General features: G+C 38.1%; 1 protein-coding gene across 2 annotated transcripts in view; it reads right to left on the bottom strand.

Moving 5' to 3' along the window:
- Mettl15 (methyltransferase like 15) overlaps nt 1-19,918 on the bottom strand; it is a 168,877-nt gene that overhangs the window by 24,593 nt on the left and 124,366 nt on the right. For both annotated transcript variants that reach the window (XM_028767037.1, XM_028767036.1), the window contains 2 exons: nt 4,120-4,311; nt 720-898 (listed from right to left, as the gene is read on the bottom strand). In XM_028767037.1, coding sequence (XP_028622870.1) covers nt 720-898; nt 4,120-4,311 — 371 coding nt within the window. The remainder of the gene's footprint in view (nt 1-719; nt 899-4,119; nt 4,312-19,918) is intronic.

The following is a 19,918-nucleotide window of genomic DNA, read 5'->3' on the forward strand; positions in this document are numbered from 1 at the left end:
AAGAGGTTTATGGTGGTGAACAGCAGAGAAGATGAAATGCTTCAATAAGTCCCTTAGGCTGATTTAGTTAGCATCCACAAAGCAGAATAATCTATACATCACATACCCTTTGTTGGCTGACTGTTTAGAATAGATGTATGAGTCACTGAGGTTTATTTTAGCAGTCAGGCAATGCAATTCTCCTTTTGCCTGAAATATTAAATTTTAGAAATATGAAACTATGAGAGGTAATGTCAAATTGCAACAGGATGCTTATCAACCACTGTGATAGGGCAAGATATTCTTTAATCCTTGTCGTTCCATGTTTCACCTTGATCAGCACAAATGATAAGTTTCCATGTACAAAATTTCTATTATATTAATCAGACACCTATGGCAAATACTTTAAAAATACTGTGTGTGATATTAACAGTGGTTGGAGTGAGGAAGTTTGAAAAAAGAAAAAAAGAAAAAGAATCCTGACATTGGAGAAGGATATGAAGGACTCTTTTCTGAATGATTTCATATACAGATGAATCCCTCTGAGAGTCAGCAGGGAGGCATGAACGTGCACACGTGCGCGCACACATACACACACACACGCACACATTATCAATATATATATGTGTATATATATATGCAATACATTATATATGCAATAAAATATATATACATATATATGCCACACTTGTTAATTTAACTTGTTACTCTTAGAGAGTACAGAGAATTAGCAAGGGTACCTGCAACAATGCTGGCAAGTTGCTGAGTTCTAGAAATAGGGTATGTGCTGCGTGCTTGAATGATCGCAGAAGCAATTTTTTTGGCATGTTTCTCTTCTCCATATGCTCTTAGGATGGATGCAAGTGCTTGTTGATCTAAAGCATTCACAACATCAGCAGCAGTGGGCATGTCAGGGTACCTGTGCACAAGAGGAGCCAATCAGTTTACTGACACCATTTTCAATGACAAGAATTGGTCTTTCAGAGCACTGGGAACATGAACTCAGGCAGTCACAACACACTGCCCAGACAAAATTCTAAAACAGACTAAAATATCACACATATGAAAGAAGTTTCCAGTTTACACTGTAATCATCATGGAAAGAGGCACCTGAAACATTCAATAAAGTCAAAGTAAAGGGAAGTTAAAGTACTTTTGCTAACTTTTAAATTTCATTCATTAGAAACTTTAATATTGATCCTGTAGGTTTCTCGTAGAATAAAACAATAGGAAAATATTCAATATAACTTGTTCAATATGTAAGTTACTAACTGAATTATTATTATTATTATTATTATTATTATTATTTTCTTTAGAATGGGAGATATGGTGTGGATGATAGCTGATCAGGTCTAAAGGCTGAGGAGGGAATTAATGTATGGCAGCAATGAACCTATGAGTGGGGCAAAAAACTCCAACCTTGAAAGTCTACACAAGACACTGGGTAGTCTCCCTCACAATAGCTGAAAAGACCTAGTGTTAACCATGCATGTTTTGGGTATTTGATATAAGCTCAGTTATCAGGGGCAAAGATCACCATTGATTAAGTCCTCAAAATAAACAGTATTGATTGAACAAGCCTAAATATTAGTTTCAATAAGGGGACAGAAAGAAAGCCCAAGTTCTGACCACATAGACTAATTATGCAAGCAGGAAATTGTGCTGACTGTCAGATCATTCTAGTTTCTTTCCCTTTACAGAAGTGGGTCAAAGCATTCTAACTGATGAGCTAGCCATGACTTGACTTATTAGGAACATCTGCTAGTAGTACACTTACTACTCCCACATAAATATGTTGGGTTATTAGCTGCATACTGTGACTAGTTATGAGTTCCAAAGATATGGGAGCACTAAGACCTGAGGTTTAACCAGAGTGAACCAGAGTGAGGTTATGAAAACATCTAAAACTCTTTTTGAAAATTATTACCTTGTCAGCAGGCTTGTGCATTCAGGAGAATTTTTATGTCCTTGGTGTGTACTCCGTTTGCATATATCTGTCTTTCAGTCTGTCTCTGAAACTTTTAGTGTCTCTGGTTGTTTTAGGAAGTAGAGAAAGATCCTGTTCTACATATGATGGTTTCTTTTTGGTTTCACTTACTTTTATCTATTTGTGCATGTTTTGAATTAAAATAGATTCTACTACTCCATCTTTCCTCCCGCCATCCCCTCCCATTCCCCTCAAACTGACAGCCTCTTTTTCTTTTGATATCCTTGTACCAATGAATGTTTTATATGGTATCCCTAACTTTCATCTCAGTGGGTTCCCTTTTTTGTTTATAAAATAAAGACCTTTTCATTAAGGATGAATTGCAACCTTGTTATATTGGATAGAGTTTTAAATGCATTAGACTCTCAATTTTAATCTGGAAAATGAATATAACAATGCTTATCTCAATTATCAGAATTATTGGGAAAGGAGACCTACATAAATAAATACCATTTAATGACTGGACAAGAAATGTTCATGTCTTTCAGACCTTTCACATTCATATATTTGCCAGTCATTATTTGACCACAGAAAACAAAATACTTGCTAGTAAATTCAGACCCTTAGCTCTATTAAAACAGTTATAAGATAATGTGGAGCGCTGCTGCCGCGCCTTAAAGATGGTGCCGGCTAGCCCTTGCTGACTTGGAGTAAACAAGCCTTGTTTGGTCCTGGGGCGGTACTTCCTGGTGGCCTGATCTTGTGTCATGGGTCCTTGACCAATCACAGTGCGAGACGTGGTATGGGCTCATGGGCAGTCCTACGCAAGGTATGAAGCTTCGCTCCTGGGCTGGCTCAGGGGCACACCTTCAAGCTTCATATAACTAGCAATTCCTGAGTAAACTGCTGCTGGAAGGAACTGGTGTGCGAGTCTTTCTTCCCTGCTGGTCCGGGTGGTAGGCGCCGCACAAGATAGTATACATAGATTTAGTTTCATGATAACTTCCTCATTTAAACAAGAAAAATAAAGTAGCATTTTGGTCAAATGGCATTCAATGGACACTAGGTAAAATTTCATTTTATTCATACATTAAAACAAAATAGATGTATAGACGTTTCCATAATGCTAGTAGACAAAAGGAACATGATTCTGCCTTAGCATGCCAGAAATCTACTTTAGAACAGGCATTAATATGAACAAGAACTGCTTCTCCTGCAAACATGAAGTTTTCCTGTGTTAGTCTATAGTTCAGTGACTTACTGTGACTTAACTCCCAAGAGAAAGTCTTAACTTGAGTGTCAATTTATTATCTCCCAACGAAGACTATATCTGTTAACAGAGTTAGCCTTTCAAGTCCTTGAGGCTTGAAATTCCTCTCAATTATATAAGATAATATAATCCAAAAGTAGTGGTTGTTGAAACTGGGGTCAACATAGAATTAAGACTCTAGTGTTAAATGTTTCTTGTCTAGATGTCAGTACTAATTTAACCTTTTAAAACTAATGTAGAAAAAGGAAAACCTTGATTTTCTCCTACAGTGCAATACAATGCCATAATGGATTGTGTGTCCATTTGAATTGAATAATGGTGAACAAGCATTAGTACTTCTACAATAAAGAATAAAGAATGATAAAGAATGAAGAGGAGTCATAAGTGATATTTCTGTACAGATATGTATGGATATGTAGTGATGTATGATGTAGTGTCATACCTTGCAGGTCTTTTGAAACAGGATCTACTACAATGACTGCTGAAGAGATAGGACAGAAATATAAATGTTGATCACTGAGATCCTACCCTACTTTTCTTTTGCAGCATTATTAAATAAAATCAATTAAATAGAGCTTTTTTCATAGAGACATGTGTATATAAGCACAAAAATGAAGCTATTGTTTTAGCCTCCATTTTTCCACATTACTACTAAAAAGCTAATGTTGTAATTAGTGAAAAAAATTACCTAAAAATGGACTTCCCCCATTCTGAACACCTCACTATTTCCTGTAAAGACAGTAAATATTTTCCTTTTAGAATTTCAAAGCTAAAGAAATACTGAAGAATATAATGAGTACCAAACACAGCTGATTTACTATGCATGGACAGTTTTGGATGTGGGAGTGTGCTGGGAATTTTTCAGTCTTCAAGGTAATTAAATTCAGAATATTGAAGAAATTGATTTTCTTGTGGTAAGAAGCAATGCTTTTTCAATACTAACCTGTCTCCATCCATCCTCATGTCCAAGGGGCCATCTTTCCGAAGGGAGAAGCCTCTTTCAGGAGCATCAAGTTGCATGGAGGAACACCCTAGATCCAAAAGGACTCCATCAATAGTCCCTGGCTGCACTCCAGCTTTCATTAGCAAAGCCTCTGCCTGGCTGAACTGGCCCAACATAGCTTGGATCTGTGTCCTGTGAATAAATCCAAGAGATAAAGATACTTTGATTGTACTCGTCTTTCTTTAAGTCTCTGACTCGTGGAAGTGAGTACATTCTATCACCAGATGATATACCCAAAATAAATGAACTAAGTGTCAAGTACTTGCTTAGCATTATACTTTAAGAATATATACCTATTTACAAATTAGCAATATTCTTTTGTCAGACTAGGTATTTCATTCTTTTTTTTTGTAAAAAGTTCTTAAATTTATAAGTAAAAAAGTAGCACCTGATATTCTTTCAAAATATTTAACATCCTAGGCAATTCAAATACAGTAGGCATAAAAACAAAAATAATAGAAATAAAATGTGTACACATATCATGAATGTTACTTAGTCATATAAAAGAAAATCCAGTTATATTTACATCAATGAAGATGGAACTGGAGATCATTATCCTAAGTGAATTAAGAATGCACAGGAAAACAAGTACTACATAATCCACTCATTTGTGAAATAATAATACACTGGACTCAAATTTGAGAGTAATATGGTATCTTGCAGTGATAAGGAAAGTGTTGGGGAAAGAAGAAAATGTAAATGTTTAATCAATGGATACTAAATTAAAGAGAAGATAAGGATTTTCAATGTGCTATTGTGCCCTGATTTAAGCATTTTATAATATATACATGTATTTAACACCACATCAATTTACATGTACAGTTTTTATGTACCTGTTAAAATAAATCTAATTAAATGAAAAGAACTAAGATAAAAAGATGAGTTTAATATGTTCATGCATTTAGTTTACTGCTGTGCATATTTATCCTTTTCTTAGGATAATATAGGATATATTATAGAATATATTAGGATATATAATATAGGATAAATTAGGATATATAGCTACCTACTTGAGAAAGAAATAGGACAAGACTAAACAACTCCTGAAGAAGTGCTGTTTTAGCTTCCATCAAGAATTTCAAGTTTTTCATGAAGCATTCAGAATCAACAGGCAGGAAGACATTTGGATGCTCTTACTCCAGTTATTCTTCCTATACTAAGTGAGCTACTGCCCTGAGGTCTCCTCAGATGTCTTAAGGCAACTAAAATTCATTTTGGAAGGAGAATAAGTAAAGAAATTGGGTAACATCCTCAAGTTCTCATTTTCCTCTCTGAAAGTGAATGGAATGAGCCTATATTTTAGCAACATTAGGTAACTCACATTTAGGGTATTTACTTATTGCTTATGCTATTTCAGGGGAACTCACAGGCGACTGATATGTTTTCCTTGAAATCTGAATGAAAAAGTGATTTTTAGATTACATGCCAAATATTTACTGAATTTCTATTGTTGCTACTAATTATGCTATTTGGAGGATATAGCAAGGAACAGGAAGACTAGTAAACCATGCTTCTTGACGTAACAGCAGAGTGGAAAAGATACAATTTACAGAGCAATATGGCAAAAGCTGATGATGATAGATAAATAAATTGCCTCTCTATGTTGGGAAATATGAGTGCTAATAAAGTAGTATTGGAAAACCAAAACCAATTAATATTAGGATTAGGAGACAGCTCATTAGTCATTTATGCCAATATCTGATATTTGTATCTTTGCTTACTGAATCTCATGAATGTTGAGCTGAGAAGGGAAGAATTCTGCTTTTCTCTCTTCCAAATCCCAACCACAGGCTATAGAGAGAGCCAAACACCCAACACTCATCACTGAATGAGATAGAAAAGAGTCGAGTAATGACATCTACCAACAAATTTTTGAACAAGAAAACAAAATGCCCTGCTAGAGCACATAGGAGTTCACTCAGGAGCAGAGTAAACATGGATGCGGGAAGAAGAGTCTATGTTGTCAAAAAGCGACTCTTCATTGCTACAGAGGAGACTGGCTTGTATGAACAACTGCACAAAATCAGAGAAATGAAACCTGCTGATCTGGGAGAAGCAGAAATAGAGCCCGAGAGATCCCTTTGCAAAGGAGAGATGTTCAGCCAGATAATCTTACCTGCAAGAGCACAGTAGGGAGGAAAATTTTGGCTTAGACATGTAAAGAAACAAGTGTTTTACATATGCTAAAATAATCATCTTATATTTATATATAAGAAACAATATACACACAGATATGAATATAATTCAATACAATTAATTCCAAGCCTAAGTACTTTGTTTCTCTGGGGAACTCCGATGCTATCATATATCAACTACTATTCACTGTTTGATATAACTGAACTGTAGAAAATTTTTATGTCTATTACCTACTGAACTCCATGTGAACACAAATCTCATGTTACAATATATGTTATTTACATCTTATGTCAAGGAACATATAATATTGAAACAATCTGCAGTAAGCGCTGGTTATTTAGTTCATATTTGAGTGGGTTTTTTCAATAAGAGTTCACTATTACTCTTGGGGCTGATGACATAGCTCAAGGGTAAATGCCTGTACAAGCCTGTATATTAAATCCCCCCAAACCACAGAAAAGACCAAGTAAAATAAAAAGTCAAAGCAGAAAAAAAATCACTACATTTCAATTAAGCAGTTAATTCTGTAACTTTTCTCTTTAGTATGACCTTATGCAAATCAAGGTTAGAACCAACAGTGGATGCATCCTTCCACACATGACCCTTTACTTACTCTAGACACACTTTTAGCCAAACTCTCCATTCCAGTAAGACCTCCTAATTTCAGATACTGATGTTTAAAACTACCCTGTGTTTGATGATTTATATGACAGTTTGCCTATTTAAACAGTAGTTAAGATACTGCCATAAAGGTACTTTCAATGAGTGGCTTTTAAATAAAGAAAATTAATGTTAAGAATGGAAGTGTATCTAATCCAATCAGCAATAAGAACTTAAAATCAAAGAATCATGTTTCCCAGGGATAAAGAAATTCTGCCTCAAGGTTGCAACATTATTTCTTACCACAGACTGTTTAGCCCGCTGCTATACAGATTTCCCACACGACAGACCTCGTAACTGTGTGAGCAAATTCCTTGAAGTAAATCACCCCCAGCCCAGTATTCTCTCCTTCTCCTTTCCATTCCCTCTCTCTTTTTACTTTCTCCTCTCTCTTTCTCTTTATACATAGGAGTGGGAGTGGGCGGGAAAGAGCTATATTTTGTATGAGCTGGACAGATGGCTCAGTGGTTAAGAGTTGTTCTTGCAGAGGATCTAAGTTTGGTTTCTAGCACCCACATGGCAGCTCACAACCATTTATACCATCAGTCTCAGGTAGTCTTTCACCCTCTTCTGGCCTCCATGGGCACCTACACTCATATACACACTCAAGTATACCTAACCCTACAAAAACACACATAAATGTAATTAAAAATAAAGTTAATTTCTAAAAATAAAAAATTTAACAGTTTATATTTCTTACATAAATTTCTATATACAAAACCACACTTGTACATGTTTCTTACATAATATTATACATATTACACATATATGCATGTTTATGTGTACCTATTTCCTACTACTTCTGTTTTCCTGGTGAACCCTGGTCAATACATATCAGCTTAGGGGTATATTTCAATTTAGTTGCTTGGTACACATCATTCCATGGCCACCATAATTTGTTCATAGATCAACATGTGTACAATTCTGGCCAGTAAGATACAAGTGATATTTTCTCAGAACCTAGGGAAAGGTTCCACTTTTTAAAATTTTTACATATATACAATAACAACAAAACAGAAATTATTAAGTAGATCAATTGAGCCAAATACAGATAAACAATTTTCTCTCTAGGTGGAAGGTAAAGTGCATGGGAGCAGAAAGCCTCCATTCATAGTTGCCTTAGGATAGGAGGGACTCAGTAAAGGTCTAGTAATGCTGTATATGTATGTATGAACACACACATGTAGAAGTAACATCTCAACTACTGTGGCAATTGTGATACAATATATAACAATGTTGTACAAGTAGATTAGAGATTTAGATAAAATAAAAATATCCTCAAGAAACTATAACTAAAACTGATACAAGAAATGTAAAATACACTCTTAAAATAACTTACAATTTAATCTCTAATTATAAAGTCTCCCACAGAGAAAAAGACAGGTGGTTCTACCATGTATTATTCCAAATATTTAATCATTTAGCTATTTAAGTAACTCCAATATTATATAAACAAAATAACACTGATACTATAATAAAATCTCCCAGAAAATACAAGATACAGTTATTTCAACTTAGAACACAGGGAAAGCATGCTGGATGGTTTTGCGGGCATATGAAATGGGAGCATCAAAGACTAGAGGAAGGGACTGGTAGGACATATAGATCCTGTTGGGAAAGGAAAATAAAATAGTTATAAATGGATGGGGAGCACTGGAACAAGACGATCAATGGGGATGGAGAGGAAAGAAGACAAATGACCGAATGTGAGAAAGGCAGCTAAAATTAAGGGCCATTTGAGGAGTGCTTTGGAAACCTAATATGTAAAATCTTCCTGAAATATATACATATATGAAGGCAATCTAAATGAAAAAGCCAAATAATGGATGGAGATAGAGCCCCTACTTTCTATCTCTTGTCATAAAATGAAGCTTCCAGTATGGGGATCTGGTTACAGCTAATTGAGTTGTTGGCCAATAGAGTTCCATGGGAATCCTCAAACAATCCAGGCTATTGTCAAGACTATAGGTTGCTTTCCACAAGCTGATGGCAAGGATCTACTGCTAAAGACACTGCCTGCACAACCCATTGAGTATGGAGGAGTCAAACTGGTACCTACATAGAGTCTTCACACCTACATGCTTGTACCTTTGTTACAAGAAGGTACTCTGTACTCTAGCAAAGGAAAAACCAACTCAGCCTCAAACCCTTTGGTCTACGATGGTGCTCTCTCTGCAAGCCATGCTATGGCAATGGTGGTACAAAGCTTATGGGAATAACCAAGCAATATCTGATTTGACTGAAGGCCCACTACATCAAATGAAACCCTTATGGAACACTACTTGGGTGACATAGAACTAGAGACTGGATAGCTCAGGAACATAAGATAAACGCAAATATTACTTTTCTACAAAAAGGATGTACCAATAAATTGTGGGATAGTGGGCTGTGAGAGACAGCTGGGTACCTGATTGAGCTCAGGCTTTGAACCCCAGAGACCCTCAGGGACGGTAGAAGTTCAGCCTTGCTCCTGAGCCCCTGTCTCCTTTCACATAGCTACAGGCCCTCCCACAGAGAGGTTTGTGGCCATTGGTCACATAGCACAGGTAGAGGACATGACTACAGGCCACAGAGCCTCAAGACAGATCTCCATATTCATGAGATACCTAAAGGTCAGGGGGCATAGCCAATTAAGCATTCTTTCCTAGACCCTCCTCCTTGCAAAAAGGTATTTAACCTCAGGCTGGCCCTGAGGATATGGGGTATAGCTTCATCCATTTTCCGCCATGACAATAAATATCTTAAGACCATGTACTATCTTTCTTCCTTGGGACCTGCCCTGGGGAACCATGGAGAAGGTCTTCAACTACCAAGCCACCTTCTAACCTCCCGCTGATGACCTCTCTATGCTTCCAGCCACGGAGGCCCAGCAATTCAACCAAGCAAGCTGAGCCAACAGTGACCCAGGCAAGTGAGTCTCCATGACCAAGATTCTCATCCTCACTGGATGTAGCAAGAGCTTGTCCCCCTACCCCCATTGGCTGCAGGTCGATCCAGACCATATGCCTCCATCTCAACCCTTATGTGGCTTCTCAGTGGCACCTGAGAACCCAAGTGCCTGAGACCGGTCGGTTCCCAGATACCTCCTGGTCTGAGACCCCTAACTCAAGAGCTCCAGCGCCTGCAGGACCCCAGACTATGTTCCCTCATCCCTGGAGCATCCCTGGAGTCCTGTGGCTTCTCACAGCTGACGTCCATCCAGAGCCAGTGTGGAGTAAGCACAGTCCAATTTCCATGCCTCTGCCTCTCTGAGATGTGACACTAGTCCCTTGGTGGGTAGACACGGGACCCACAATTCAATCCAACAGGACCCACACCCACGCGAAACAGCCCAACAATAAATCACTCCTACTGACATTCTGCTACACTCATAGATCAGTATCTTGCAAGGTCACCATCAGAGAAGCGTCCTCCTCTTGCAGCAGATGGGAACAAATACACAGAATTACAGGCAGACATTATGTAGAGAGTCAGATACCTTAAAACAGTCAATGTTTAAATAGGAGGCCCATCAAATCTTAGCATTCAAGAGTCAGAGAACCTTTCAGAAGAGGAGGCATCCCCTAGAGAGAATGGAGTACACCAATAAAATAGGGCTTCCTAAATCAACATGATCAATATTTATATGAACAAAGACTGGGGCAGCATGCATAGGTTCACACCAGGTCCCCCAATCCCCCCCCCTGTGTATGTTGACTTCCAGTTTGATGTTTTTTAATGGAAACTAGTGGGTATCTCTTTTGTCTACTTTTGTGTTCTTTATATTCTGTTTTATTTGTTTCGTCTAAGTTTGATGTGTGAGATTTCATTTTATTTTATTATTACCACTTAGAAACCTGTTTATTTTCTAATAAGAGAAAGGAAGTGGATCCAGATGAAAGTGGAAGTGGGAAGGACCAAGGATGAGTAGAAGGAGGGGAAATTACATCAGGATACATTACGTGGGGAAAAAAAATCTATCTTCACTAAAAAGGAAAAAATTAAGTTCAAAGCAAAGGAAAACAAAACAAAGAAAAACCTAAAATAATGGCAATGTTACAAATGCCAATTTATGCAGAGGACAAAATAACAAAAACACTAAAAATACAAGCAGATCAAATCAAGATAAACACCTACAAACAATGATCTCTCTATGCTGAGGATAGTATGTGGCTGGAGAAAGCCTTTGGAACTGTTTAGGATAGGAAGGACTTGGTGAAGGTTATTAAAGTTGTCCCCACACGTGTGTGCACACAAACACACACATACACACTCACAATAATATATATATGTATATATATACATATATATAACATATATATTACATATATATATATATATATATTAGGTTTTTAAATTTTATTTATTGAATTTCCAAACCAGTATCAGCCCTACCTCTCCTTCCAGTACCACCTCCTGAAAAGATTTCCCCCAATCCAGCTTTCCCTTCTCTTTTGATAAGGCGACACTCCACTCTGGGAGTTACCCCTGTCCCTCCACACAAACAACCACTCCTTCCTCTGCACATCAAGTGAAAGAGGGACTAGGAGCTTCCTCTCCCCCTGAGGCAAGCTAAGGAGGTCCATTTAGCAGTGTAGGATCAACAGGCAGGCAGGCAACAGGCTTAGGGACAGTTCCTGCTCTAGTTGTTGGAGGACCTGCATGAAGGCAAAGCTGCTTATCTGTTACATATGTGCAGGAAGTCTAGATCCAGCTCTTTGGTAGATGATCCAGTCTCTGGGAGCCTCTAAAGGTCCAGGTTAGTTGACTCTGTTCATTTTCCTATGGAAACAGGCAACCTTCGAAGTTGGGTGTAGGACCCTCTAAAATGTACCAGAGAACTGGGAGGTGAGAGATGCTCAGGACTTAAAGGGAGAGATCTTAGATGAAATGCCCTATAATGGGGAGAGGGAACTTGTTGAGTCCAGCTCCAGTAGAAAGTCAGGGCATCAAGTGAGGGATGGGGTTGCCATCCCACAGTCAAAACTCTGATCCAGAACTTTCCCTGTCTAAAAGAACTGCAGAGACAAAAATGGAGAAGAGACTGAGGGAAAGGAGGTCCAGTGACCTGCCCAAATTGGGATCCAGCTCAAGGGGAGGCACCAAGGCCTGACACTAGTACTGATGCTATGGTGTGCTTGCAGACAAGAGCCTAGCATGGCTGTCCTCTGAGAGGCCTGACAAGCAGCTGAAAGAGTCCGATGCAGATACTTACACCTAACAAATGGACAGAAGCTGGGCACCCCAATGACTGAATTAAGAAAAAGATGGAAGAAGCTGAGGAGGAGGGAGGGTGACTCCATAGAAATACCAGCAGTCTCAGCTAAACTGGACCCCTGAGATCTTTCAAATACTGAGCCACCAACTAGGCAGCATATACTAGCTGGTATTAGGCCCCGGACTCATACACAGCAGAGGACTGCCTGGTCTGGCCTCAGTGAGAGAAGACTCAATTAAGGGAGTGAGCAAGTCTGGTGGGGTAGGGGGTCAGGGGATGGTGGTGGGGATATCCTCTTGGAGATGGGGGAGAAAGAATGGGATTAGGAACAGTCAGAGGGGAATAGCAAATAGACTGTAAAAAAAATGACTAAAGAATAATAATAATAAAAAAGAAAAATCCAGCATTACACACTACCAAAAAAACAATAGCAAACATTGATATTCCTATTCACAAATAAAGGGCGGGAAGCATGTTGAGAAAAGAGCAGACTCAAACTCAGAAAGCAAACCATTAACCCCAGCTATTCCATGTCTAGTACCTGGGGTTTGTAGTAGCATCATCTGGGAATGTGTTTAGGTTAACAGTACTCCTCTAGTTCTGACACCTGTATCAAAAGGAGAGTCCCTCTTGAGCCAGCTCCATTCTGTGTCGACCATATGTTTAAGCAACCTCCAATGATTCTGGCCCCTTTCAGTATCCTGATGTCTCCATTACAATTTATATAGGTACATTCAATGGCTTTACAATGTTTCTCCCAAGAGAATCTGCCCTTACCATACATTAGCTGGCTTCATCAGATTTTGAGAACCTGCAAACTAAGACTTTATGACTGCATAATTCTTGAATTTCTGCATGCCTAAAAAACAAACATCCACCAGGAAGATGTTGACAAGTTCTGAAACCCATTCAATATGTAGTCTGTCTCCCTTCTGTCACAGCTGTCATGACTTTTGCACACTTTGGCTGAGAAACCTGGGGGAAGGGGAATCCATAGGTGGCTGTTTTAAAGGAGAGAACCGTTTCATCAATGTTCTCTATTTGGGCTCTTTCCTTTCAAATCAAGCTGCATTTATACAAGGTAGGGCCTTCAATAATCTTGGTCTTAGAATTACCTTTACAATACATTAGCTCAGTGAAGAGCCTGAGGTGTCTCTTTCATGATGCTACTTTCTTTACCACTACCTCTGCTTAGTGTGCATTCATTTTAACTGCAAATTTAAATTCACTCACAGTTCATTCCTACTGAAACACATCCATTTCATGTTCTTGATCAGTCTCACTGTATATATGACTAATTTAATCAAATAATAACCATGCCACAGCCTGGATGTCCTCTTGTCTTGAAATTTCCCACAGCAAACAGCTTAGTCTATTATAGCTCCCTTCAATTTTCTGCATGCAGGGAGAAGACAGCAAGGGGTACCTTCATGTGCCACAAACAGACTCTTTATCTATAGTTCCTGAAACTGATCATATTCTCTGAATACTTAAGAACACAATCACCCCTGTTGGCATTTCAGTCAGATGTTGGTTTTATTTTTGCCACTCCTACCAGGGTAACTCATTAAGATCTGCTTACAGACCTCTGGGGATATTCCAACCCAAAGTGCAAACTTTTTCCATATTCCTTCCATAAGGCATTTCTAAAGGGTTGAAGATGACATGATCAGTATCTCAGTAATGGCCTCATCGTCTATGGAAGTTTTCTACTTTATTTTTCTCACTATTGTAACAAGATGCCTGACAAAAACACCTTAAACAAGGATTTATTTTTGGTGACAGTATGTGAGTCTGGTGTATAATTTTGTGGAAGGTATAGCAGTACAAAAATTCTAGGTATAGGGCCTGAGAACAAGCATATATGTATGTATATATATACATACATATACACATACACACAGATAGATACATATCTTGTGTGATATATATATATATATATATATATATATATATGTATATATGAGGCAGAAAGACATGTATGTTGGTACTCTTTGGTCTTTTCTGCATCCTTTCCATTTTTCTTTGGTCCACAAGATGGGACCACACACTCAGGGTGAGTTTTCACTCCTCAGTTAATTTTCTATGGAAAATTCTTCAGATACACTTAATAGTGTATCTCCTCAGTGACTCTCATTCTAGTCAGGTTGACAATGAAGGTTAGCAATAAAGAACTGCACCACTCCAATGGCTGATGATAATTTCTTATCTTAGAACCACTTGAGCTTACTGATGACTACTTTGCACTTAGTACACAATATTTCAATGAGCGTCTTAAAATTTACATATGTATCTCACTGCTTCTGCTCCTAGTACATAAATCCCTTAAGGTCTATCGACCATTTCATAAACCACAAATATATTTATATAAACAAACACACAAATGCACATACATATTAGCACTTTAAGCATATGGAGTGGTGATTCCTCCAGAAGTTCTTTTATTGTTGAGAATAGTTTTCACTATCCTGGGATTTTTGTTATTCCATATGAATTTGAGAATTTCCTTTTCTAACTCTGTGAAGAATTGAGTTGGGATTTTAATGGAGATTGCATTGAATCTGTAGATTGCTTTTGGCAAGATGGCCATTTTTATTATATTAATCCTGCCAATCCACGAGCATGGAAGATCTTTCCATCTTCTGAGATCTTCTTCGATTTCTTTCTTCAGGGACTTGAAGTTCTGGTCATACAGGTCTTTCACTTGCTTGGTTAGATTCACACCAAGGTATTTTATATTATTTGCGACTATAGTGAAGGATGTCATTTCCCTAACTTCTTTTTCAGTCTGTTTATCTTTCATGTAGAGGAAGGCTACTGATTTGTTTGAGTTGATTTTATAACCAGCCACTTTGCTGAAGTTGTTTATCAGGTTTAGGAGTTCTCTGGTGGAAGTTTGGGTGGATCTTAAGTATACTATCATATCATCTGCAAATAGTGATATTTTGGCTTCTTCCTTTCCTATTTGTATCCCTTTAACTTCTTTTTGTTGTCTAATTGCTCTGGCTAGGATTTCCAGTACTATATTGAATAGGTAGGGGAAGAGTGGGCAGCCTTGTCTAGTCCCTGATCTTAATGGGATTGCTTCAAGTTTCTCTCCATTTAGTTTGATGTTGGCTATTGGTTTGCTGTAAGCTGTACTACAGAGCAATACTGATAAAAACTACATGGTATTGGTACAGAGACAGGCAGGAAGATCAATGGAATAGAATTGAAGACCCAGAAATGAACCCACACTCCTATGGTCACTTGATCTTTGACAAAGGAGCTAAAACTGTCCAGTGGAAAAAGGACAGCATTTTCAACAAATGGTGCTGGTTCAACTGGAGGACAACATGTAGAAGAATGAAAATTGATCCATTCTTACCTCCTTGTACAAAGCTCAAGCCTAAGTGGATAAAGGACCTCAACATAAAACCAGATACACTGAAACTAATAGAAGAGAAGGTGGGGAAGACCCTCGAATACTTGGGCACAGGGGAAAATTTCCTGAACAGAACACCAATGGCAAATGCTCTAAGATCAAGAATTGACAAATGGGACTTCATAAAATTGCAAAGTTTCTGTAAGGCAAAGGACACTGTCAATAGGACAAAATGACAACCAACAAATATGGAAAATATCTTTACCAATCCTACATCTGATAAAGGGCTAATATCCAATATATACAAAGAACTCAAGAAACTAGACTCCAGACAACCAAATAACCCTATTAAAAAATGGGGTATAGAGCTTAACAAAGAATTTTCAATGGAAGAAACTCGAATGGCCTAGAAGCACCTACAGAAATGTTCAGTATCCTTAGTCGTCAGAGAAATGCAAATCAAAACAACCCTGAGATTCCATCTCACACCAGTCAGAATGGCTAAGATTAAAAACTCAGGTGATAGTAGATGCTGGCGAGGGTGTGGAGAAAGAGGAACACTCCTCCATTGTTGGTGGGACTGCAAGATGGTGCAACCACTTTGGAAATCAGTCTGGCGGTTCCTCAGAAAAGTGGACATAGCATTACCTGAGGATCCAGCTATACCACTCCTAGGCATATACCCAGAAGATGCTCGAACATATAACAAGGACATCTGCTCAACTATGTTCATAGCAGCCTTATTTATAATAGCCAGGAGCTGGAAAGAACCCAGATGTCCTTCAACTGAGGAATGGATTCAAAAAATGTGGTATATTTACACAATGGAGTATTACTCAGCTATTAAAAACAATGAATTCGAGAGGTTCCTAGGTAAATGGATGGAACTAGAAATTATCATCCTGAGTGAGGTAAGCCAATCACAAAAGAACACACACGGTATTCACTCACTGATTATTGGATATTAGCCCAGAACCTTGAAATGCCCAAGATTCAACTCACAGGCCACATGAAGCTCATGAAGAAGGAAGACCAAGTGGGATGATTCGGTCCTTCTTAGAAGGAGCAACAAAATACTCAAGGGAGCAAATATGAAGACAAAGTGAGGGACAGAAACTGAAGGAGGGGCCGTCTGAAGACCATTCCACCTGAGTATTCATCCCATGTGCAGTCACCAAAGGTAGATGCTGATGTGGAAGTCAGGAAGTGCATGCTGATAAGAGCCTGATATAGATGTCTCCTCAGAGGTCTGCAAGAGTCTGACATATTCAGAGGCAGATGCTCACAACTAGCCATTGAACTGATCATGGGGTTCCCAATGGATGAGTTAGAGTGAAGACCATTGGAGCTGAAAGGATTTGTGGCCCCATGAGGAGAGCAACAATACCAACCAACCACAGCTCCCAGGGTCTAAACTACCAGCCTGAGAGCACTTAGGGAGGGATCCATGGCTTCAGCTGTATATGTAAGAGCGGAGGGCCCTGCTGGGCATAGGTGGAAGAAGAGATCCTTGACCTCATGAAGGCTGGACGCTCCAGGGGGTGGGAATTTGAGGGTGGTGAGGTGGGAGTGGGAGGGTAGGTAGGGGTTACATCAGTAGAGAAGAAGGAGGAGGGGTGAGGGGATAGGGGGTTCCTGGTTGGGTGGAGGATGGGGTAAGGGGACAACATATGAAATGTAAATAAATCATCCAATTAAAAAAAAGTTTATGGAGTGTTAAATGAAAAATATTTTATACATGTAGATATTCACAGTCATATTTGTACAGGTACACATACATATGCTGGTTTATGTGCATATGAGTTATAGGATTGAACTGACTACTGCTGTAAGAAAATATAACTACACAATTTACATAAGAGTTTATTTTGTCTACTGTTTCAGTTGAAAGAACAGGAAGCTGAGAAATCATATTTCAACTACACGTGACAAGGAGACAGGAACTGGAAGTGGGTAAGTCACACACTCTCTAAGCCTTCCTCCAGTAAGAAACTTTCTCCATCTGGGGTCCATGACCTAAGGGTTCTATAGACTCTCCAAATTTCTCAATCAGGTAGGGACCATGTGTTCAAATACATGATCCTATAGACACTGTCACTCAAACAGTTATAGGCAGCCTTTAAAAAGCCAGAGAAGTAAAGAAAAATAATACATACATTTAGACATTAAATGTTTAAATATAAAAGAAAGACTAATAATGGAAGTCCATCTTTCAAACGAAAAGATCCCTGAAGAGCTCAAAGTTATACCTCATAGCATCTGGAATTTTGATTTTAAAATCAATATGCATATTTTATCCTATTCCGTGTCTACATTCTTATATAAAAAACATTTAATTTATGACCAGGAATGGGGTACATCCCTGTAATGCTAGAACTAGAGGATGTGAGGCAGGTAAGAAGAGTGTCATTAATTCAAGATAAGCATAAGCTATGTAGTCAGTCTGAGTGCAGGCCAGGCTACACTTTGAGACTGACTAATTCATTTTCTCTCTCTTTCTATCCCCCTCCCCAAATAAAAACTATGAAGTGATTATTTGTTAACAAATCAGGTACTCAAAAAAGAGAGACCACATTTTTCCTGAAGTTTTGAATACCAGGGCAATGTTTCTCTAAACTGCTGATAGCACCACAACCATGCATCCAAAGAAAAAGAAAGCATACGAATCATTCCTTGTGTTGGTGGTTCTCATTAGCTCCAAAACTAAATGTGGGTACTGTAAAATATATAAAAAGATTATCACAAATACTTAATGGCTCTGATCTAATGAAATGAAAATGCAGATCTTGACCTCTCGAATAAAGTTTTTAAAAACTTAAAATAGGCAATTTGAGTTCTACTAGGATTTCACTTCTTTTTTTTTTAAAGTTCAGTGGGAGTAAGACAAATTCATTCCTTTGAAAATACAAATTCATTCCTTTGAAAATTCAGGCATGTTTCTGAAAAAAATCGTTTTAGCCACACTATTTTCCAGTGACATCTCTAAGAAGGAGATTCCCATAAATTATAGTTGCTTAATTTTGCTTACATCTTTGAATACTTGGTTCTCAGTTGATAAAAATGTTTGGGAAGGACTATGAGATGTGGCCTTGGTGGAGGAGTGTTGCTGATGGTAGACTTTGAGATTTCAAATGATGAGGGATATTCTTGTATCTCTCTTTACTTCAAATTTTTAGATAAACGTGAGCTCTTGGCTGTTTCTGCTCCCATAGTTATGCCTTTTCTTAGACAACATGGACTCTAATGCTCTGAAGTTTCACTCCCAAATTAAATACTTTTGTCTATTACATTGCCTTGATAATGGTGTTTTATCACATCAATAGAAAAGTAACTAAGAAAAGGAGTCAAATGGAGTAATGAGAGGTTTTTTTTTTTAATTATACAAAGACTATCAACAATTAGTAAAGCATATATATTCTCTACCAATAACAAAGTGGTATTTGACATATAAAAATAATCATTCAGAAGTATAAAGGTTGTAAGTCAAGATTTATACAAGCAGAGCAAATGACTAGTTATAAGCACCTAACTCAAAATGCAAAAAACAAAACAAACAAACAACCCCACCCCCCAAAAAACCCACAAACAAATAAACAAACTTGGTGTAATGGGATATTCTTTGGAGGCACAGACAGGTAGATCTCTGTGAGTTTGAGGCCAGCCTGATCTTACTTCAATGATAGCCAGAACAACAAAATGAGACACTGTTTCACCCCTACTCCAAAAAAGCAAAACTAAAAATAAAATATGACATTTGCCTTGGTGGTTTGGGTTACTTCACTTAGAATGATTGATATCAGTGCCCTCCATTTACTTACAAATTTCTTAATTTACTTTTCTTAACTGCTGAATAATAGCACATTGTGTAAATTCGGCACATTTTAATTATCTGTTTACCAATTGAAAGGCATTATGCTGTTTCCATCTGGCTACTGTGAATAGAGTATCAATGAATATGGATGACTAGGTATCTCAATAGCAGGATATAAAGGCCTTTGAGTATTGCTCAAGAGTGGCATAGCTGGATCATATGTTAGATCTACATTCAGATTTGTACATACATCTTTGAGTCTTCAGATATATGTATTTCATTTAGAAAACACACAGAGATCAGGAAATTACTAAGGGGTCATTGGGAGGTCTTTCAGTGAAGGGTGTCTAGAATACACTGGTGTAAATGTTTAAAAGGGAACAATGGAATAGGAAGGATTAGATTGAGGTGTGGGTGAAAGGCAGGGTAGAGAACAGAATATGGGGAGTGAATAATACTAAAAACTATCTGGAAATGTCATATAAAAATCTCTACTGTAGAAGCTTACACACACACACAGAGAGAGAGAGAGAGAGAGAGAGAGAGAGAGAGAGAGAGAGAGAGAGAGAGA

This window comes from Grammomys surdaster, unplaced genomic scaffold, assembly GCF_004785775.1.
Source record: "Grammomys surdaster isolate TR1022 unplaced genomic scaffold, NIH_TR_1.0 170, whole genome shotgun sequence".
In the NCBI taxonomy this organism is placed as follows: Eukaryota; Metazoa; Chordata; class Mammalia; order Rodentia; family Muridae; genus Grammomys; species Grammomys surdaster.